At 36.4% G+C, this 24,367-nt stretch overlaps 1 protein-coding gene across 1 annotated transcript in view; it reads right to left on the reverse strand.

The window, feature by feature from the left end:
• ARHGAP32 (Rho GTPase activating protein 32) overlaps positions 1-24,367 on the reverse strand; it is a 215,795-nt gene that overhangs the window by 122,821 nt on the left and 68,607 nt on the right. Inside the window, exon 5 of the mRNA XM_023208637.2 lies at positions 7,870-7,956. Coding sequence (XP_023064405.2) covers positions 7,870-7,956 — 87 coding nt within the window. The remainder of the gene's footprint in view (positions 1-7,869; positions 7,957-24,367) is intronic.

Below are 24,367 nucleotides of genomic sequence, written 5' to 3' on the forward strand. Positions count from 1 at the left end.
GACCTCAATCTCCTAGCCTCAGTCGCCAAGCAGTTCTACCTCAGCCTCCCAGAGTGCTGGGATTACAGGCATGAGCCAACACACAACAAGGGGAATTTGAAATTAAAAATATATTAATGTTTATAGTAGCAATAAAAAACCAAACTACACAGACAGCTATATATCTAACAAAATACACATAACAGCTATAAAAAGAAAACTACAAAACTCTGGTGAAAGATGTCAAAGACCTAAATAAATGGAGAAATGTTGCATGTTCATGAATAAGAAGGCAATATTGTCAAGATGCCAGTTCTTCCCAACTTGATTTACAGATTCAATACAATTCCAATAAAAATCCCAGCAAGTTATTTTGTTGATACTGATAAGGTGATTCTAAAGTATTATGGAGAAGCAAAAGACCCAGAAAAACCAAGACAACACTGAAAGAAAAGAAAAACAAAGTTGAAAGGCTGACACTACCAGACTTCAAGACTTATAATAAAACCATACTAGGCTGGGTGTAGAGTGGCTCACGCTTGTAATCCCAGCACTTTTGAAGGCCGAGGCGGGCAGATCAAAAAGGTCAGGAGATTGAGACTATCCTGGCTAACACAGTGAAACACCATCTCTACTAAAAATACAAAAAATTAGCCAGGTGCAGTGGCTCACGCCTGTAATCCCAGCACTTTGGGAGGCCAAGGCGGGCAGATCAAAAGGTCAGGAGATTGAGATCATCCTGGCTAACACAGTGAAACACCGTCTCTACTAAAAATACAAAAAATTAGCCAGGTGTGGTGGCGGGCACCTGTAGTTCCAGCTACTCGGGAGGCTGAGGCAGGAGAACGGTGTGAACCCAAGAGGCGGAGCTTGCAGTGAGCCGAGATGGCGCTACTGCACTCCAGCCTGGGCGACAAAACGAGACTCCGTCTCAAAAAAAAAAAGAAAAAACCAAAAAAGACACACTGATAAAGCGCTGTAAACCAAAATACACAAAGTATGCATAAAACTCAACAGTAAGAAAATGAACAACCTAATTAAAAAACAGGCAAAGGATTTGAACAGACATCTCCCCAAAGAAGACAGACATACAGATGGTAAATAGCATATAAAAATGCTCAACATCATATGTCATTAGGGAATTCCAAATTAAAACAATGAAATGCTACTACATAACATATTAGAATGGCCAAAATCCAAAAACACTGACAACAAATGCTGGCAAGGATGTAGAGCAACAGGAACTCTCATTCACTGCTGCTGGGAATGCAAAATGGCACAGTCACTTTCAAAGGCAGTTTGGCAGTTTCTTACAAAACTAAAAACACTTTTACCATGCAATTCTGTAATCATGCTCCTTGGTGTTTACCCAAATCAGCTGAAAACTTATGTCCACACAGAAACCTGTGTGCAAATGTTTACAGCAACTTTATTCGTAATTGCCAAAACCCGGAAGCAACTGAGATGTCTTTCAGTAGATGAATGAATAAATAAAATGTGGTATACCCAGACAATGAATATTTTTCAGTGCTAAAGTGAAATGAACTCTCAGCCATAAAAAGACATGTAGGAAATTTAAATGCATATTACTACGTGAATGGCTATATACTGTATGACTCCAACTATGTGATATCTTAGAAAAGGCAAAATATGGAGACAGTAAAAAGATCAGCGGTTGCCAGGGGTTAGGGCAAAGGGAAAGATGAATAGGAGGGGCACAGAGGATTTTTATAATACTATTCCATATGATGCTGTACTGGTGACACATGTCATTATACATTTTTCTAAACTTATAGAAAATACACCTCCAAAAGTAAACCCTAAAGTAAACTATAAACTTTGATAATGATGTATCAATGTAGGTTCATCAATGATAACCAATGTACCACTGTGGTGTGGGATGTCAACAGTGGGGGATGCTGCATGTGTGTCAGAACATGGAGCATAGGGAACTCTATTATTTCCTGTTCAATTTTGCTGTGAATGTAAAACTGGTCTGAAAAATAAAAAGTTATTGATTTTTTGAAAAATAATCATCTTCCATCTAAGCAGTGTTACTCAAAAAAAAGTGTCAACTACCAACCACACAAATGCCTTCAGAGCTTCAAAAAGTTAATGCAGGGAATTAGATTTCAAAATGTAATTCCTCATATATTCATGAAGTGATTTCTTTCAACTTCTTAAATATATTTTTAGGCCAACAAAAAGTCTGATCTTTTATATACATCTCCACTTATAAAATTAAAACTCTAACACATAACTTGCAAATCTTCTAAAACTGCATTAAATTCGCTGAGTAAAACTATAAAACTAGTAAATACTTTGTATTTTCAGCAGATATTAAACAAGAACTTTAAATGTAAAGTAGTTTCATATGTAAAAATATAGCCTTGATAGGCCAGGCGCGGTGGCTTACACCTGTAATTCCAGCACTTTGGGAGGCTGAGGCGGGTGGATCACGAGGTCAGGAGTTCAAGACCATGTTGGCCAATATGGTGAAACCCTGTCTCTACAAAAAATACAAAAATTAGCTGGGCATGGTGGCGTGTGTCTGTAATCCCAGATACTCAGGAGGCTGAGGCAGGAGAATCACTTGAACCTGGGAGTTGGAGGCTAAAGTGAGCCGAGATTGCGCCACTGCACTCCAGTCTGGCAACAGAGTGAAATTCCATCTCAATAAATAAATACATAAATAAATAAACAAAATAGAGCCTTGATCAACCAATTTCCAAACAGACTGAATAAACAATCAGAGTATTTTTAAATACTCACTAGTTATTTACTGACCACTCACATGGTGCTAAGCACTGTAGTTTAAAGTTCAATAACTCTGTAAAGTAATTTTTAAAGTTCAATAACTCTGTAAAGGACTAAATCAAAATCTCTTCCTTATATACTCCTTCCGAAATTTTAATTTGCTAATTTTTAATCTTAGGAATTATTGCTACCTGCTGGGCACAATGGCTCATGCCTGTAATCGCAGCACTCTGGGAGGCAGAGGTAGGTGGATCACTTGAGCTGGTTCGTGACCACCTGGGCAATACAGCAAAATGCTGTCTCTAAAAAATGTACAAAATTAGCCAGGTGAGGCAGGAGGATCACTTGAGCCTGGGAGGTCGAGCCTGTAGTGTACTCCAGCCTGGGTGACAGAGAGAGACCCAGTCTCCAAAAAAAGAAAAAAGAGCAAGCATTACTACTTACTACCAATTACTACTATCCAAGCGTGACAAAAATCAACAATTCTTGATAAGGCTGAGGAAGCAGAATGAGAAAAAAATATCCCAATGTATGCAATGTATGTAGGATCAGATTTCTATGAAAAGAATCTGTTCCTCTTTCACTCGTTTATTCACTAGCTATTTACTGACCACTCACATGGTGCTAAGCACTGTAGTAAGCACTAGAGGTGCAATACAGAAATGATAAACAATACACCAGACTTCTTAGAATTTGTTTCTAGTGAGGAAAACAAATACTTTTTAAAGTAAACAAACACATAAATAAAATGACAGTTTCATACTCTGAAGAAATAAGGATCTACTTCGCATAGGGTCAGAAACAGCCTTTCTAAGGAGGTGGTATCTAAATCAAGTCCTAAAGACCGAGAAGCTACCAGATGTGGCAACGGTGTGAACGGTGTGAACAGAGTCATTGGATGATCAAAGTTCAAGGCCTTGTAACAGGAAAGAACTTTGGCCCTTTTACAAACTGCCTGAAAGCTGGTGTGACCATAGCATGGGAGTGAGGGGGGACTGTCCTGAAATGATACAGAGGAGGCAGGGATACCCAGATTGTGTAGGACCCTCACAGACCTTGGTAAGTAGTTTGGGTTTAGCTCTGCATGCAGTGGTAATCTATTTAAGAGTTTTAACCACGATAGTAACAAGATTTGATTTACATTTTATACCATTCTGGCAGTTTATAAGGTTATAATAGACTATAGGATGTAAACATCAGCCCAAACAAGAGATCATGCTTGAGCTAGCTTGGTAACAATAAAAATGGTAAAGAAATGGACAAATTTTAGAAATAACTGCCGTTCTAAGAATGGTCTTTGCTCATGTCCTTGGAAGTCCCTTTGTTATGGGATTATCTGAAAAACAATGGAGGCTATCAATTATCTTTTTAAATGGATGAAGTTCAATGAAAAGAGGGAGGGAAAAAAAAAAAAGACCTGATTTAAATCTCAGCCTGGACTTATCCTAAATACAGAAATGTATGCAAGTTACTCAACATCAATGAACAGCACTTTACTCATCTATGAAACGGGAATAAATGACACCTGCCTTTCACAGAAGCATTATGAGGTTTAAATAAAAGTCCTGGCAATCTGCCTATATATTTTGTTCATATACGTATGCTCTATAAATGTTAATATTTACTCCCACTCCTGTAGTTAACAGCATTTTCTAATGCCCTGCATGGAAAAGGAGTTATTTAATACCAGGGAATGCATTTTTGATGATGGAATTTCAAGCAAGAGAACATTAGAACACAGGAGATATTTTGAGGCAAGGAAGCATTCCCCTGAAACTAAGTGATTACCCCATCTACCATGACATAAGAGCATTCAGGCTACTGTATATATTTATAAAACACTTGATCTTCAGAAAAATCAAACTATTAAATATTGATTAATTCTGCTTAAAATACAAAGGTAGTTAATATACTTTTTACTTAAATAGGAACCATTAATATCAACTACTATAAAGCTGACAGTGAAACATTAAAATCCTAAGTATTTTACTAAGCAGCCATTATTCTTATACCAACAAAACTAGATTTACAGAAGGAAAAGATCAAAACAAGACTTTTATTACAGCACATGCAGAAAAAAATGCCCACCACAGCTGGGCTTAAATTTGCTGTTTTAAAATGAACATTTAAAAGCTGATGCTTATTTGCTAAAGAATAAAGCAATAAAAGAATACTTTTAGGACCTAGTAACACTGATGTTAAACCCATAAAATGTTTTATTCTCTGTAGTGGGGCTCAATATAATTAGTGTCAGGGTTTATCTAACTTTGGCCTTTAAAAATTATTAAATTTCATATCTACTATGACATATTACTGAGATTATGAGAATTTGTATCAATTTCCATGAATTTCAACCTAAATACATTAACTTTCTTGAGAAGGTTCCTCATCCACAGCAGCTGATCCGTTTGTTCTCTCAATAGACACTTTTGTTCATTTACTGAGAGAATAGAATAAAAAGATAAGAGAGGGGATATCTGCAGCACGACATGAAATTCTAATTAGTTACTATGAAAGGGAGGGAGTTGCGGGCTCACCACAGCATTACAGACTTATCATTCAAGACATCTTAAAGAGCATTTTATCCATGGCTAATATTCAGCTAAGACACACCAATATGGGTAAATGAGATCTGTATAACTAGTATTTGTTCTATTGCTTTCAGTCCATGTTGTATCAGTTGTTTAAATATTTTTACTATCACTAAGATTACTGTCCCCAGTTGGCCTGGGTGTTCCCATAGGGGCTCTAGATTTGAAGGTTCCAAATGTAAACTGGAAGACAGCTTACATTTCTGGGCTCACAATTTAGAAAGAAATAAAAACTTTTAAGGGCAGGCATAGACACATTTCAAAGTTTCCAAGATAAGACTGAAAGAAATCAGTATCACTTAACTTACAGAAAGAAAAAGGATTACAGTTAATCAGTTTGTCACTTTTATAAGCTAACAGAACAAGAAAAGGGTTAAGATGAAAGACCAAGAATTTTGGTTAAATAAAAAGAATGTCAAGTGATATTATTAAAAAGTAGAAACTGACAGAGATAAAATTTGTAAATAAGTAGCTTCTGAAACAGATTACATCAGTGTATAATGGTGGTCTTATCTGAAGATTAAGCAATTTCTCAAATTTGTTATAGACTGAAATAGACACAGAAAAAGGTGGCAGTCAAGAAACTGAAATCCTCATAGTCCCCACTGCTAACATTCAATATTGCTTAGGACAACCACTTCAGTAATCTGGACCTCAGTTTCCTCATCTGCAAAATTAGAAGGTCTAATTGTATGTCTTTTTCTCTCTTAGTTATAAAAAAGTATGATTCTAGTTTAATATGGTTTATGGCTAACACAATATGGCAAGAATACAGGGGTAAGCCATGGGAATATATCAATGATTACATATAATGAGGCAAAGAACAGGTACAAATGCATTACAATGCACTAAATTACTACTTTGATATAACAAATGGTATACCAAGTAGTATGAAATTTTTTAAGAAGCTTGACAAGATAGTTATACCAGGAAACAAACTATCTATCTAGGTCACCAATACTGCACACGAATATACAATCAAGTAACAATTATACACTGTAATATTTGGTACCAAAATACAATGCTTGCCTTCTGAAGGTCATTTTAAAAAACAGCACAGATGTTTTTTAATTTTTGTTGATGTTATGGTTTGTTCATAAGAATAAGAACATTTGTATTCTCGAAGCATATGGAAATTAATGGTGAGAAAAAGAGATGCTAAAATGTCTTAGGTTGTAGAGGAATTAAGAAATTCATTCCTGACACACCAAGGATGTACTCTAGATAAAAAATATGATTTTCACCCGTCTATTACTAATAACTTATCATAAATGCACTTAATATTTTCACTTAAAAATTAACTCACCAAATGGAAGCATTTTATGAAATATGACATGAAACTTAGTAATTAAGAGCTTCCCTACATTCTCAAAGAAGCTGAGGTGACACGTAATAAAACATATATAAACAATGTGTGAATTTGGCCATCTTACTTATTTATATACAAGCTAAAATTGGATTTCCAATTCTATACTCTGACACCTAAAAAGAAACGTACTTAATTCTGGAAGGTTTTCCTTAAGGTGACCACAACTAAAACCTTCAGTATATCACACATGATGAAAGCATTAGACTTTTTTGGATCATTTAGCTTCAGGTACATGATTAATACTTTTTGAGAAAAAATATAAATGCCCATATCTTACTCTCTCCCAAAGATAGCTGAAAACTTTGTATAGAAGAAAGCTTTCCTCCTAAACACTTTCTTTACAATGACTAATTGACCAGTAGGCAAAAAGCTCAAAGAATGTAGAATAAGTGAATAAAAGAACAATACTAAGTGCTTACATGATGGGGGAAATAATCAATGCTACAAATGACATATTTTAAGTCTCATTAAGAGCAAGTCATGGTCATTAGCTTCAAAAAAGTTCTAATATTAAAAGTCAAGAAATAAGCTACAAAAACATGCACAAAAACAATAGTGCAAAAACATGCACTACTGTTACACCAAAGAGAAACTTAATGTCTCAGTTAGAAAAAGTGTGCATCTGAAGCAAAGACAACATAATCTACTCTTTTGCTATAATATGTGATCAATAGCTGAATCACTTAACGTAATGATCAATAAATATCTTTCCTTTTGTCTTATTAAAGGTATTTTCACTTAAGGGTATAGATTAAATATCTATAAAACTAATTCTACTAAATAGAAGACTTCAACTCTGAGTACATGTAGAAATACCAATGTGACTGTGAGAAAGAATGAAAACATCTTGATTACCACAGTCATTGTTATTTACTCATAAGTGTCAAAAGCCTTAGGAATTTTCTAAAAGTGCAAAGAGAAGACATACAAGTTGCAAAATGCTCAACCCCACATTCCATGTAGTATTGTATGAATACACTTATTTCTGTTTCAAAAGGATACCATTTATTTTCTTACAATAATCATTATTGTACAATCTCATTTCAGTATTATATAAGTAGTTTTCTGTGGCTTATAATCCTTTAGGCAAATCACGTTATAGAAAGAAATCTAATCATCACTTAACCTAATTTTTAACTTCATATGAAATGGAGAATACATTCACAAAATCACCTGACAAGCAATCTGCACGAGGTAGACCAGCTCTTTAGATTCACAGCCATTTTTCATTACTTCATTCTGTTCTTCTGAAAGTGAAAGCTACATCACAGAAAAAAAAGAAGAGAGGGAAAGAAAGTCATTATTAGTGAACCAGAATAAACTAAGAATTCATAATACCTGGAGCATCATCTCCAGGTGAGCATCAGTTTAATGTGAGACATACCTTATATAAGAACTGTATTGCTAAGGCAGATGAATGAAGGACTTGGTGTTTCAAATAAAATATAGTGTAGCTTACATCTAAGGGTCTTCACTTCCTTAATCTATTTAGTACATACATGAAACTAAGCACTGAGAGATAGTATGACTTAACAGTTTAAAAGAGCTCAGACCTTATTACATAGAAAAAAAACTGGCTGCCCAGATAACAGGTTGGGTCGATGGACATGTTTAATTTCAGAATCACCATGTAGTGGGGTGAGGAGGAGGTGGGGATGGTTAATGGGTACAAAATAAATAGAAAGAATGAAAAAGACCTAGTATTTGACAGCAACAAAATAATAATTGTTCAGTTTAAAATGACTAAAATAGTGTAACTGGATTGTCTGTAACACAAAGGATAAATGCTTGAAGGAAGGGTACCTCATTTTCCATGATGCTATTATTACACATTGCATGCCTGTATGAAAACATCTCATATACCTTACAAATATATAAACCTACTCTGTATCCACAAAGATTTGAAATTTAAAATTTCAAAAAAAATTCACCATGTAGGTCTGCACACTGGATTTTAGTTTTATTTAAACCAGCTACCAACATGTATTTTTCACATGAAAAATACAGATTTCTGGCTTCTACTGAAAAATCAGAAAATTGGGAAGATTGGACCTACATTCTCACATGGACAACAACTAGCTACAGCTGACAAATGACCATCACCTTTAAATGAGGCATATATTCCCCAAGAAAGTCTGTCACAGAACTGACTACCCTCTAGTTTTTTTGCTAGTATCTAGGCTGAGTATTAACTGTCATTCATCATGCTATTTGCTTTGTTATTTTTCTTATACCCCACTTGCTTTACTCACTTATGTTACACACCTACCCCATCTTTGGATGTCAACTTGCAAACGTGGTCCCAGAGATGGACAACTCTGAGTTAAAATGTGTTTATAACTGGCTATGTAATATTGACCTACCTGCTTAGGCTCTCAACTGGAAACTGAGGATGATACAATATTATGTATTTTCAAGTTTGTGGGTATTAAATGCGATGATGCATGGACAGTGTCCACCCAGGTAACTAATACTTAATAAAATAAATGTAATGTACCATTATAATTCATACTATATGAAATACAAGGTTGATGGAGACATATTCTCTATTGAGGAAAGTGGTATCACAAAGCATTTTTTTAAACTTTAGATATTAAGTAGAAGTTGTTCACAAGATAACAATCATTCTCCCATTAGCCCAAAAAAGCCAGGTTAACGACAAAAGCATAGTTTTAAAAAGAAATCAAATAATTAAGGGTGAAAAGAAACCTACATGAACTAGCTTTCAGAAAGTGACAACACTTTCATGAGACAGAAGAGACTCAAAGATGTGCTCGGACGCCTGGCAGAGATACAAGAGAAAAAAGAATCTTTGTTAGACAGGGTAAGGGGAAACCAGCCAAACCTTGAGTGACTGCATATAAACTAAAGTGATAAACTAAAATTATAAGAAGCACCCTGTAGCAGAGAGTTAACACTCACCCATCAACTGATTCCCACAGGTACACACCAGGGGCATCGGGTGAGTAAACCAAAGGCTGCAGGGGAGGAAGAGAACTGAGAGAATGAACCTTCAAGTATGGGAAGCCTCCCCAAGCACAAGGCAGCTAACCTCCCTTGACTGGGAGCATGGCAGTGAAACAGAGGGGAAAAGAGAACTGGGAGAGATCCCTCTGAAAGCACTCAGGACACTTAACAACTGAAGGATGGAGGTGGCACAGAAAAGCTGGGAGAAACTGCAGGCCTTCACAGATACCCTCAAAGCTCTTGGGTAGTAGGGCAAAGGGAAGAGCGCTCTCCAGAGGCACAAAGTGCTGGGGGAAAGAACTGGACACACAAGAGAATAAGCAACCAGGCTGCAAGCAGAGAAAGAAAACATGTTCTCCCTCAGCTCAGAAGATTTGGGGCTTCATAGCAAAGCACAAAGATATCTTCAGCATCTCACCACTCTTCAATTTTCCTTGTGAAAGAAATCTCAGAACCTTAACTTCAAAATATTTAAAGTAGTGATAAACTCAATCAAAGTAAAGCTGTCATAAAAGACCAGATCTGTATCAAATAGAGATCAGCCTGATGCAGCACCTCACTTCAACAGACTGAAAGAAGAAGAGATAAGCCCTTTCCTGGAGGTAAGTTTACTGACTTTGGTCTCAGCTGTTTTTTAATATATCTCACATGAAAGAATTACAAAACACACAGATAAGCAAGCAAATGTGACACATGGTCACGAGAAGCAAGGGTAAAATAAAGCAGACACAGAATTGGGCCAGATATAAAAATAATAAGAAAGAGAATGTAAATTAAATATAATAGAGATTCTAAAATACAGTTCAATAGGCAAACAATATGCAAAAGCACAGGAGAAAGAGAAGATTCTGGAAAAACGGTAGACTCAGAAGCACCAGGAATCAATCTTTCCACCTAGACAATAACCGCACTGGCAGAATCTGTCTGGTGTGTAACTATTGTGACAACTCTGGTATCTGCTGAAGGCCTGCAACTTCCAAGGGAAGGCTTGGATGGGAAACTGTAGTTCATTTTGGTCAACATCAGCACGTAAAAAATAACAGCTTCCTATACCCCCGCCACCCCTATAGCAGGCAGCTGTGCACATACTCCTGGAGCAGCATACACATACCTTACAAGAGCCAAGATAGACAAAAAGAACACTGCCTCCAAATTTCAGAGATCTATGCTGTGACTGCGGATCACCACTTTGAATTGCAGAGGTGCAAATAGCTATGTGTCCATTACACCTAGCTCCACTGTTTGCAGGCCCATGCTCCTCTGGCTAAAGTGACTTCCAGCAGACATAAAGGGCCCACACCCTCTTCCTTCCCTGTCCCCCTTGATTTTTCTCTTTTTCCTCCTTTGGGAAAATATAATAGACTAGGACATTCAAAAGCAACTGCACCTTCAGAGAAAATTAGAAAGTGACCACACATGCTCAGAGAAACGTACAGGCTTAGGAAAGACCAAAGAAGACATTAAGTTCCAACTCAGACTGATCTTTGGCACAGAGACAGACTATAACAATCAAAAAAACAAAAACAATAAAAACAGCAGTCCCTGGGGAAGGAGGAGAATCTGGTTTTCAGAGTTACCACATCATTAGATTCAAATGTCCATTTTTCAAAAAAAAAAAAAAAAAAAAAAAAAAACACAAGGCATATAAAGAAACAAAGTATGACCCTTTCAAAGGTAAAAATGAATCAAAATGAATCACAGTGGCTCACATCTGTAATCCAGTACTTTGGGAGGCTGAGGCAGGAGGATAGCTTCAAGACCAGCTTGGGTAACATAGAACACCATCTCTACAAATTTTTTTTAATAAAAATAGAAATAAAAAACTGTTTCTGAAAAACACCTGATAGTAGGTTTACTAGACAAACAACTATCTTAAAGATGTTCGAAGACCAAAAGGAAGTTGTGGAAAAAGTCAAGAAAACATTATACAAACAAAATAGAAATATCAATAAAGAGGTAAAAAGCCTAGAAACCAAAATCAAATTTTGTAGCTGAAAAGTATAAAAACTGAAATGAAAAATTCACTAGAGGGATTCAAAGGCAGATTTGAGCAGGCAGAAGAAAGAGTTAGTTAACTTAAAGATAAGACAACAGAAATGATTGAATCTAAGTAATAGGAAGAAAAGATGATTAAGATAAGTAATAAGAGCCTAAGGGACCCATGGGACACCCTCAAGCAAACCAACATACATATGTAGGAGTACCAGAATAAAAAGAGAGAGAGAAAGGGGCAAAGAGATTATTTGAAAAGATAATGGCCCCAAACTTCCCAAAATTGATAAAAGACATGAATATAAACCTCCAAGAAGCTCAATGAATTCTAAGTAAGATAAACTCAGAGAGACCCACACTAAGATACCTGATAATTAAATGTTCAAAATACAAAGATAATGAGGCAAGCTTGAAAGAGTCAATATAGGAGTGACTCAACACCTGCAAGGGATCATCAATAAGATTAGGAGATTTCCCATTAGAAACTTTAAAGGTCAAAAAACGGCAGGTCAATATATTCAAAGTGCTAAGAGAACTGGCAACCACTAATTCCATAACCAGCAAAATTGTCCTTCAAAATTAAGGGAGATGTTCCCAGATTTTAAAAAGCCCAACTTCAGATGTTCCCAGATAAAGAAAAGCTGAGGGAGTCAATTACCACTAGACCTGCCACACAGAAATTCTCAAGGGAGTCCTGCAGGGTAAAACAAATTAAAACACATACACACAAACACTACTAACTCAAAGCCATATGAAGAAGTAAGAACTCAATAAAGATAAATATATGGACAATTATAAAAGCCTGTATTACTGTACAATGATATGTAACTCTACTTTTTATTATCTAAATGATTTCACAGACTAATACTTAAAAGAAAATTATTAGTCTAAAGGCTAGCATTATTATTATTTATTATTTATTATTATTATTTTGAGATGGAGTCTTGCTCTGTCACCCAGGCTGGAGTGCAGTGGTGCGATCTTGGCTCACTGCAAGCTCTGCCACCTGGGTTCATGCCATTCTCCTGCCTCAGCCTCCTGAGTAGCTGGGACTACAGGCGCCCGCCACCACACCCAACTAATTTTTTGTGTTATTTTACTGATTTCACTGGGGTTTCACTGTGTTAGCCAGGATGGTCTCGATCTCCTGACCTCATGATCCACCCGCCTCAGCCTCCCAAAGTGCAGCTAGCATTATTTTAACTCTGGTTTGTAATTCCACATCCTTTCCTACATCATTTCAAAGAATAATACATTTTAAAAATTATTTATTTATGTTTCAGAACAGAAAAATGTATAAAGATGTGATTTTGTGATAATCAACAACCAAAAAAGGAGACGTTGGAGCTATTATAGGAGCAGAGTTTTTCTATGTTAATAAATTTAAATCGGCATAAATTCAAATTTGAATGTTATAACTTTAGAATGTTGAATGTAATCCTCATGGCAACCACAAAAAGACAGCTATAGAATGTGAACAAAAGAAAATAAGAAAGAAATCTAAACATTTCACAGTAAAAAATCAACTAAACACATTTAAAAAGCAATAATGCAGGAAATGAGGAACAAAACAGCTGTAAGACACAAAGAAAACATATAGAAAAATGAGACAAGCCCCTCCTTATCAGTAATTACTTTTAATGTGAATGAAATGAACTATATAATCAAAGACAGAGATTGGCAGAACAAAGTAACATAATTCAATTACAGTGATGTGCCACCATAACATCATTTTGGTCAATGACAAACTGCATATATCACAGTGGACCCATAAGATTATAAAAGCACATTCTTACTATATCTTTTCCATGTTTAGACATGTTTGGATACACAGATGCTTACCATTGTGTTACAACTGCCTATAGTATTCAGTAGAGTAACATTCTGAACAGGTTTGTAGCCTACAAGCAATAGGCTATACCAGATAGCTTGGGTATATAGTAGGCAATACCTTCTCTAAGTACATTTTAAAGACATTCACAACTACAAAATCACCTAATAATATATTCCTCAGAAAATAACCCTGTTAAGTGATGCATTACTATATATGGTGGCTATCGGAGATACACTTTAGACCCAAATACACAAATAGATTGAAAGTGGAAGGATGGAAAAAGATATTCCATGCAAACTGAAACCAAGAGAGAGTGGAGGTGACTACACTAAAAATAAATAAAACAGACATTAAACCAAAAAGTTTAGAGACAAAAAAGAACATTATATATTAATACAAGGTTCAATACACAAAGAAGATACAACAGTTATAAGCAGTGGGGGAGAGCAAGACAGCTGACTAGATGCAGCCAGGTGAAAGAGCTCCCACCGAGACACTGAGATGACTGGTGTGCTTCTAATAGATCTTCAGAGGCAAGGCATCAAGAGTGTACACAGGGAAGACACAGAAGCTGGGCTGAAGGGGGAGAAAGCTGGGAATCCTGCATGGGCCTACTGTGCACTGCACCAGGACTCATTCCTGGATCCTAACAGCTCCAGGGGAACAGGTGAGTTGAACTGGCAAGGAGCAACTGCACTTGCCACAAGCCTCTGAAACTCTGGCAGGAAGAGACCCCCCCTCAACCACCATGGACACTGAATTGGCCGGGAGAGCTTCTTAGGGAAGTAGTAGGGGCAGTAAGCCAGCTGATGTGGAGCCCAGAAGGTTTGATGCAGGAGCATCCATAGCAGAGCACATTTAGGAGTGGCCATGCTCCTAGGCTCAACTTGCAACCACAGGTGACTTTAGTTCAAGGGAAACTGCTAGACCTGATCTCTGCAAGACAGTCTTGTCCATCAGATGGGGCTGGTCCAATTTGACCATCCCTTGGTGTGCTGGCCTCTCCCAAGGACCCAGCCTGGCCACACATGTTTGCAGGGCAGCCTCGCATGTCCTGGGAGCTGTATCATAGCTTCTGCACTGGTGGACCATGCCTGACCTGTGGAGAGCTGCAGTGGGGTGGCACCTATGACCATGCATCAGCCCACACTCCCTCCCCATATGTCAGCCTCCCCTGAAGCCATGGCAACTCCCCACATCACTTTGCTGGTATATGTCAGTGTGGGCAGGTTTTGCTTTCCTTTCTCCACCAGTGAACAAGAGTGCAATCCACCCTACCTCCACCTGCTGACTGCCACTGTAGATGGAGCCTTGGCGGGCAGAACCAGCCAACCCCAACCCTGCCTGCACACTGCCCTTACACTAACACTGCACAGAGAACAGTGAATCCTCTCCCACCTGAGCAACCACTTCTGCTATGGGGCACAGAGAAGGCACCCAGACCCATGCCCACCAGCTCCCAAGCCAACACCACCTCCAGCACAACTGTGTGCACAGTAACCAACAAGGGGTCTCCACGCACCCCACAGCTGTGCTGCCTCTGCCACTGTGGTGAACGCCCACAGGGAGGCAAGCACCCTGACACCCACTAGCACTCTGTTGCAGCTGCTGCTACAAGGATGGACCCTGCTATCACCACACTATGAAATGCTTTGACCATCACCACCCATTGGAGTGTAGTGACCAGCAGTCCAGGAGCACTTTGGCCTCCACCGACACAGTAAATTCTTAACCTCAAGGAGACAAAGAACAAAGTCTGGGGGCAATACAGTTGGGAACAGAGCACTGGCCCCACAAAAAACTTCCAGAAATGAAGCCAATCCACTGAATCCCCTTTATAACACAATCAAACCCTAAAGGTCATCAAATAGGATAAAAGGGAGAAAAAAACATCCAAAGGCCATCAACCTAAAAGACTGAAGGTAGATAAGCCCACAAAGATGAGAAAGAATCGGCACAAGAACCCTGAAAACTCAAAAAGCCAGAATGCCTTCTATTCTCCAAACAAATGTATCATCTCTCCAGTAAGAGTCCTGAACTGGCCTGAAATGGAAACAGAATTCAGAATATGTATACGAATGAAGATCACTGGACTACAGGAGTACACTAAAACCCAATCCAAGGAAGCTAAAAACCATGACGAACAATGCAGAAGCTGGCAGACAAAACAGCCAGTATAGAAAATAATGTAACCAACCTGATAGAGCTGAAAAACACACTACAAGAATTTTATAATGCAATCACAAGTATTTATAGCAGAACAGACCAAGCAGAGGAAAGAATCTCAAAGCTTGAAGATAGGCATTCTGAAATAACACAGACAAGAATAGAGAAAAAAGAATGAAAACGAATAAATAAAACCTCCAAGAAATATGGGACTGTGTAAAAGATACCAAATCTACGACCATCCTGTTGCCCCTGAAAGAGATACACAGAATGGAACCAAATTGGAAAACATATTTCAGGATATCATCCATGAGAACTTCCCCAACCTAACTAGAGAAGCCAACATTCAAATTCAGGAAATGTAGAGCATTCAAGTAAGATACTGCACAAGAAGATCACCCCAAGACAAAAATGAAAGAAAAAATGTGAAAGACAGCTAGAAAGAAAGGTCCAGTCATCTACAAAGGGAAGACCATCAGACTAACAACAGACCTCTCATCAGAAACCCTACAAACCAGAAGATATCGAGAGCCAATATTCGACATTCTTACAAAAATTCCAACACAGAATTTCATATCTGGTGAAACTAAGCTTCATAAGCAAAGGAGAAATAAGATCCTTTTCAGACAAACAAACGCTGAGGGAATTAGTTACCACCAGACCTGCCTTACAAGAGCTCCTGAAGGAAGCACTAAATCTGGAAAAAGAAAAACTGTTACCAGCTGTTACAAAAACACACTGAAATAAGCAGACCAATGATACTATAAAGCAACCACATAAACAAGTCTGCAAAATAACCAGCTAACATCATGATGACAGGATCAAATCTACACATACCACTACCAACCTTGAATGTAAATGGGCTAAATGCCCCAATTAAAAGACACACAGTGGCAAACTGGATAAAGAACCAAGACCCACTGGTATGCTGTCTTCAAGACACCAATCTCACATAAATGAGACCCACAGGTTCAAAATGAGGGAACTCCTATCCTATCACCTAACAACAATAACAAAAACAAAAACAATTTAAAAATGGGCAAAGTACTGGAGAACAGACATTTCTTCAAAGAAGATATACAAATGACCAGAAAGCACACAAAAAGATGTTCAAAATCACTAATCATCAGCCAAAGCAAATCTAAACTACAATGAGACACCACTTCACACACATAAGGACATCTATTATCCAAAAACAGAAAACAATAAGTGCTGGTTTCAAATTAGAGTGACTGAAACCCTTGTGCATTGTTGGTGGTGTTTGTACTGCCACCATGGAAAACAGAATGGTGGTCCTCAAAAAACTTGAAAGGATAATTATTAAATGTCCATCAACAGATGACTGGATAACCAAAATGTGGTGCATGCATTTACACATGTACACCAACATGCAAAATGAAATATTATTCAGTCTCAGCCTTTAAAAAGAAAAAAATTTGGACATACGCTACAACAGGGATGAACACTGTGCTAATGTTAAATATACCAATCACAAAAAGACAGACACTTGATTCCACATATGTGTGGTACTTAGAGTAGTCAAAAGAAAATATGGGAAATCCAGCAGAGATTGAAACTACGAAAAAAATTCCATAGAAAATGCTAAAAATGTTTTTTTATATCAGATATTAACAGCAAACTGGCAACAGTAAATGAAAGAAGCAGTGAACTTGAAAACAGGTCAATAAAAAGTATCCACATTGAATCACTAAGAGAAAAAAAAGAATGAACAAAATAACAATACAGTTCAGCTCCCTAAGAGAATGTCAAACAGATAACCATAAATATAATTGGAGTACCAGAAGAAGACAAGAGAGAATGAAGCAGAATATCTTAGGAGATACCAGATGAGAACTTTCCAAAATATGTGAAAACATCAGCTTCAAAATCAAGAAACTCAGTGAACCCCAAACTAAATGAATAAATCAGTACTAAACATATCATAATTATAATTTTGAAAAGGAAAGACAAAGAAAAAAACTTTCAATCTACGAAGAAAAAACAAACATGACTCATGGGGGAAAAGTATAAATAACAGCTGACCTCTCACCAGAAACAAGAGAGGGGAGAAGACAAAAAGAAAACATCATTTAAGTGCTGAAAGAAATGTTGTCAATACTATTAATATAATTCATGCAAATAACCATCAGAAATTAAGCAACATAAAAACATTCACAAATAAAAATAATCTGAAAGAATTTGTCTTCAGTAGACTAGTCCAACAAAAAAACTAAAACAAGTTCTTCAGGCTAAAGAGAAATGGTACCAGATAAAAACCGAGAACTGCAGGAAGGAATAAACAGTTCCAGAAATAGGAAATATCTAAGTAACTATAAAACACCTAACATCTCAACAGTAACAGATGGAACAGTTTAAGAATATCCTTAAGTTCTGAGAAAATAGATATACCAAGACTTTATTCGTACCTAAACTATCATGTAAAAATAAGAGCCAAAAAAAGTATTTTCTGACTAACAAAAACTGAAGAGTTCCCACCAACAAAACCTCACCAAAAAATTTTTCTAAAATATGTACTTTAGAAGAAAAGGGATTCTAAAAGAATAAACTGAGACATAAGGTAGAAATATTGACCAAGAAGTAAGTTTATAAATCTAAACAAATTGTTTATAAAAATAATATTTAATTACAAAAGATAAAAAGTTAGAATTATCATCCTGAACAACACTAACATGGAGGAAAGAGTGATCACAGTTAAAATATTCTAAATGCTGATACTTTATGACAGAATCAGTTAGAGATATTGAAAAAAATTAGCCTTTAAATTACGTATTTGAGTTATGATTTTAGTTGTAGCCACAAAAACAATAGAAAAATGATATATATTTTCTATTTTCTGGTTTCCAAACCAAAAGAAAGAGGACAAAAATTTTAAATGTCAATAACTTTAAAAAAAATTAAGACTAGAAATAAAAATTAATCTCTCTAGGTAGAAATGGGGAGGAAGGCAGAAGGAGAGAGAACATTTCAGAAAAACAAAAAAGCAAGGAGATAAGAAGAAAAACTAAAAGAGAAAGAAGATGGCCAAACAGTGGCAATAAAATGGTAAAGTAGGTGGCTACAAGCTTCAGTCCCTCCAAAAATCACAAAAAACAAGCACAATCTCTGAGAGTCAACTTTCTCAGTAATCCAGAAAAAAGTAAGGGGTTTAGAATAACCAAGAGATCACTGAATCAAGGAAAAAGCAACTTCAAAATAGGAAAGCTTTGTGGCATTTTTACTTGTGCTTACCCCAAAACTCTCTGGCTCAGCAGTAGTCTTGATGATGCCAACCCTCACTGGGCCAGGAATGAACAGAAAGATCCTATTTACAAAGTGTTGTTTGTCTCTTCTAACCTTTCTAGAGGCTACCTGAAGAACTGATGCAAGGTGCTTACCTACATTTCACCTCACATGGAACTCATTCAGGAAGGAAAAGCATTAAACCTTGCTTAAAAATACAATAAGGCAAATGAAAACTCTACAATGATCTGGAGCAAAAACTTATAGTTGAGACATAAAATGGACAACCCAAAATCTAGGAGGGAAAGGTGAGTAGAGAGGATCTCTGGGAAATGACAGCATTCAAAAGTACCTGGGTGTATGAAAGTATTTTGAAAGCCATGCACATGCACAGGGTAGGACGCATACTCACAAAAAGCTAAGAAGTCCCTAAGTTTTCACCTCTAGCTGACCTCTAGGATAAGCATTAACATGAAGGGAAGACTAAGGCAGACCTGTAAACAGCCTCGCTAGGTGCTGAGTGAGTATTCCAGTAGAGAAACAACATATAAAGACTGGAGAAAGAGGCTTTTTCATTGACTTTCATTTTCCACTCCTGACATTCAAAAAAAAAAAAAAATCCCTAACAAAACACTACCTAAGCACAAGCTAAAAGAAGAAAGACTTTACTGAATACATATGACAAGGAATATAGTCTTCACTAAAACAGTTTGGAAAAAAAAAATCACTGAACAAACACAACTGCAGCCATGAACAATGAAAAAAAAATCAAATTCTAAGGATAGATGAGAACCCAATTTTCAGTTACTACATTATAATATTCAAATGTACAGTATGCCACACAAGTCACAAGGTATACAAAGAAACAGGAAAGCACGGATTCATCACAGGAAAAATAAGTAAATCAACAAAAACTGTACCTAAAAAGTCTATATATAGGACTTAACTAGAGTCCTATATATAGACTGTATACAACATATTCAAAATAAATAAACTGTATACAACATATTCAAAAAGTTCAAAGAAACCATGGACAAAGAAATAAGAGAAATCAAGAAACGGCTGTATGAACAAATGAGAATATTAATAAGAAGCTATAAAGTATTAAAAAAAAAAACAAAGTCTGGGGCCAAAAAGTACAATAACTAAAGTTAAAATCTGACTAGACAAAAAACAACAGATGTTGGTGAGGCTGCAGAGAAAAGGAATTGCTTATACACTGTTGTTGGGAATGTAAATTAGTTCAGCCACTTGGAAAGCAGTTTGGAGATTTCTCAAAAGAACTTAAAACAGAACTACCATTTGACCCAGCAATCCCATTACTGGACATATATACAAAAGAAAACAAATTGTTCTACCAAAAAGACACATGCACTCACACGTTCATCACAGCACTATTCACAATAGCAAAGACATGGAATCAACGTAGGTGCCCATCAAAAGTGAGCTGGATAAAGAAAATATGGTATACACATACCATGGAATATTACACAGCCATAAAAAAGAAAAAACCACATCCTTTGCAGCAACATAAATGCAGTCAGCGGTTATTATCCTAAGCAAATTAACACAGGGGCAGAAAACTAAATATCACATGCTCTCACTTCTAAGTTGGAGCCAAACATCAGGTACTTATGGAAATAAAGATGGTAACAAAAGACACTGGGGACTACTAGATAGGGGAGGGAGGTAGTGGGGAAAAGATTTAAAAACTAACTTTTGGGTGTTATTCTCAGTACATGGATGATAGGATTATTTGGACCCTAAACCTCAACATCACATGATATACCCAGGTAATAAATACACTTGTACATGTAATCCCTGAATCTAAAATAAAAGTTGAAAAAGAAAACAAAAATTCACCAGATAGCTCAGCAACAGATTTGAGCAAGAAGAGGAAAGAATCAGTCACCTTAAAGGTAAGACAAGTAAAAGTATAAAATGTAATGAACAGAAAGAAAAAATAATTTAAAAAATTAATCAGTGCTTTAAAAAACCTATGAGACCCATCAAGTTGACCAACTCTTGCATTATGGAAATCTAAGAATGAAAAAGAGAGAATGGGGTAAATATTATTTTTTAAAATAATGGCCAAAATCATTCCAAATGTGATGAAAGACGTAAATGTGCACATCCAAAATCCAAAGAGTTCCACACCAAGACACACTATCATCAAATTTTCAAGACAAGGTCAAAGAGAAGTTCTTGAAGGCAGCAAAAAAGAAGCAACTGGTCGCATATAAGTGATCCTCAAAAACATTATAAGTGCTTTTCTCAGCTGCAATGTTGAGGCCAAAAGGCAGAGGGATGATATATTTAAACTGCTGAAAGAAAAACCTAGTCAACTAACAATTCTATATCCAGCAAGACTATCCTTCAAAAATAAAGGGGAAATTAAAACATTCACAGATTTCCTCCAAAAAACAGAACTGAAAGGGTTGACCAACACTAGACCCACCCCCACAAGAAAGGCTAACCAAGTTCTTAACATTGATAAAAAAGGACACTAGACAGTAACTTGAAGCCGTATGAAAACTCCATTTAAGGTCAATACATGGACACACACACCAGTAATACTGACACTCTGGCTTAGGACCCTGCTTTCTGCTTTCTATGTTATTTAAAAGACTCATGCATAAATGTGTATGTTATTGGGCACATGATCTATAAAGATGTAATTTGTGACATCAATAACTTAATGAGGCAATTGAGCTGTATAAAAGTAGAGGTTTTGGGCCGGGCGCAGTGGCTCACGCCTGTAATCCTAGCACTTTGAGAGACCGCAGCAGGTGGATCACCTGAGGTCAGGAGTTCAACACCAGCCTGACCAACATGGAGAAACCCCGTCTCTACTAAATATAACAGATTAGCCAGATGTGGTGGCACATGCCTGTAATCCCAGCTACCTGGGAGGCTGAAGCAGGAGAATTGCTTGAACCTCAGAGGCGGAGGTTGCACTGAGCCAAGATCATGCCACTGCACTCCAGCCTGGGCAACAAGAGCAAAACTCTGTTTCAAAATAAAAAAGAAAAGAGATTTCGTATGGAATTGAAGTTAAGTTGGCATAAATTCAAAATAAACTGTTATAATTTTAAGATGTTCTATGTAATCACTGTGGTAACCATAAAGAAAACAGCCATATAGAATGAACACAGGAAAAAATGAGATGAGAATCAAAACATGTCACTAATTCAATTAAATAAGAAAGAAGGCAGTAATAGCCAAAATGGGGGCAAAAACTATAAGACATATAGAAAACAAACAGCAGAATGGTGTAAGTCCTTCCTTAAGAGTAATTACTACAAATGTAAATAGAGTAAACTCTACAATCATAAGGCAGAGATGGAGAATGGATTAAAAACAAACACAATCCAACTACTCGCTTTCTACAAGAGACTCAATTTAGATCCAAAGATACAAATATGTTGAAAATGAAAAGATGAAAAATTATATTCCATGTAGATGAAAAGCAAAAAGACCTGGGTAGCTATACTAATATCAGACAAAATAGACATTAAGACAAAAATGAACATTATATACTGATGAAATGAGAAAATTCATCAAGAACATATAACAATTAGAAACAATTAGAAGCAAAAGAGCACCAAAATATATAAAGCAAACATGACAGAACTGAAAGGAGAAATAAGCAGTTCTACAAAAGCACTAGCTGAGTTCAATATGACCTTTCAATAATGAATAGCCTAGAATATTTTTATATGTTTGTTGATCACCTCCATATCTTCTTTGGAAAAATTGGAAAAATATCTGCTCAAACCCTTTGCTGATTTGTGAAGTGGGTTGTTGATATTTTGTTGTTGAGTTGTAGTAGTTCTATATATAATTTGCTTCAGATATATGATTTGCATTATTCCCACTCAATGGATTCTTTTCACTCTCTTGATAGTGTCTTTGAATGTACAATTTTTAAATTGATACATAATATTTACATATGTGTGAGTTACATGTGATATTTTGTTACAAGCACAGAAAGCGTCATTATCAAATCAGGGTATCTGGGGTTTTCATCACCTTAAGTATTTACCACTTTTATGTGTTGGAAACATTTCAAGATCTCTCTTTCAGCTACTCTGAAATATACATACATGGTTGTTAACTATAGTCATCCTACTCTGGTATTGAACGTTGTAACTTACACCTTCTATCTAACTGCATGTCTCTTCCCATTAATCAAACTTCTTCATCATGCTGCCCCTTCCCAGACTGTTATTCTACTCTCTACCTCTATTAGATCAAGTTTTTTAGATCCCACATGTGAGAATATGCAATATTTGTCTTTCTGTGGCTAGATTATTTCACTTCACACAATGACCTTTAGTTCCATCCACGTTGCTGCAAATGACAGAATTTCATTCTCTTTTGTGGCCAAAGAGTACGCGATTGCATATATAGAGAGAGGATGGTGTGTGTATATGTATATACACATAGTTACCATTCGTCTGTGGAGAGACAGATGGGTTGATTTCATATCTTTGTTATTGTAAATAGTGCTGCAATAAACATGGGAACGCAGGTATCAATTTGATACACTGATTTACTTTCCTTTAGATGCATATGCAGTAGTGTAATGGTTGGATCATATGGTAGTTCTATTTTTAGTTTTTTGAGAAATCTCCATACTGTTTCAAATAGTGCCTGTACTCATTTACATTCCTGACAACAGTGTTTAAGAGGTCCCTTTTCTCTGCATACTCACTGGCATCTATTATTTTTTGTTATTAAAGCCATTCTAACAGGAGTAAGATAATATAACTAATTGTGGTTTTTGATTTGCATTTTCCTGATGATTAGTGATGTTGAGTATTTTTCATGTATCTGTTGGCCATTTGTATATCTTCTTTGAAAACTCTATTCTTATCCTTTGCTCACTTTTTAATGAGATTTGTGTTTTTTATTTTTTGGTTTTTGATTTTGTTTTTGCTATTGAGTTGTTTGAATTCCTTGTATAACTCCCTGTGGGATATCATTTACAAATATTTCCTCCCACTCCACCAGTTGTCTCTTCAGACTCTGTCGATTGTTTCCTTGTTGTGCAAAAGGTTTTTAGTTTAATACGATATCATTTGTCTATTTTTCTTTCTGTTGCCTGTGCTTAGGTCTTAGCCATAAAATCTTTGCCAAGACCAATATCCAGAAGTGTTTCCTCTATTTTCTTCTAGTAGTTTTATAGATTCAGGTCTTAACGTTTAAGTCCTGAATCCATATTGGGTTGACTGTTTTATATGATGAGAGACAGGGGTCTAGTTTCATTCTTCTATATGTGGACATCCACTTTTCCCAGCAACATTTATTGAAGAGGGTGTGTCCTTTGTTAATGTATGTTTTTGGCAACTTCATAAAAAAAATTTGGCTGTAAACACGTGGATTTCTTTCTAGGTTTTGTATCCTGTTCCATTACTCTACATGTTTGTTTTTATACCAACAGCACTCTGTTCAGGTTACAATGGCCTT

This window comes from Piliocolobus tephrosceles, chromosome 13 (assembly GCF_002776525.5).
Source record: "Piliocolobus tephrosceles isolate RC106 chromosome 13, ASM277652v3, whole genome shotgun sequence".
Classification (NCBI taxonomy): domain Eukaryota; kingdom Metazoa; phylum Chordata; class Mammalia; order Primates; family Cercopithecidae; genus Piliocolobus; species Piliocolobus tephrosceles.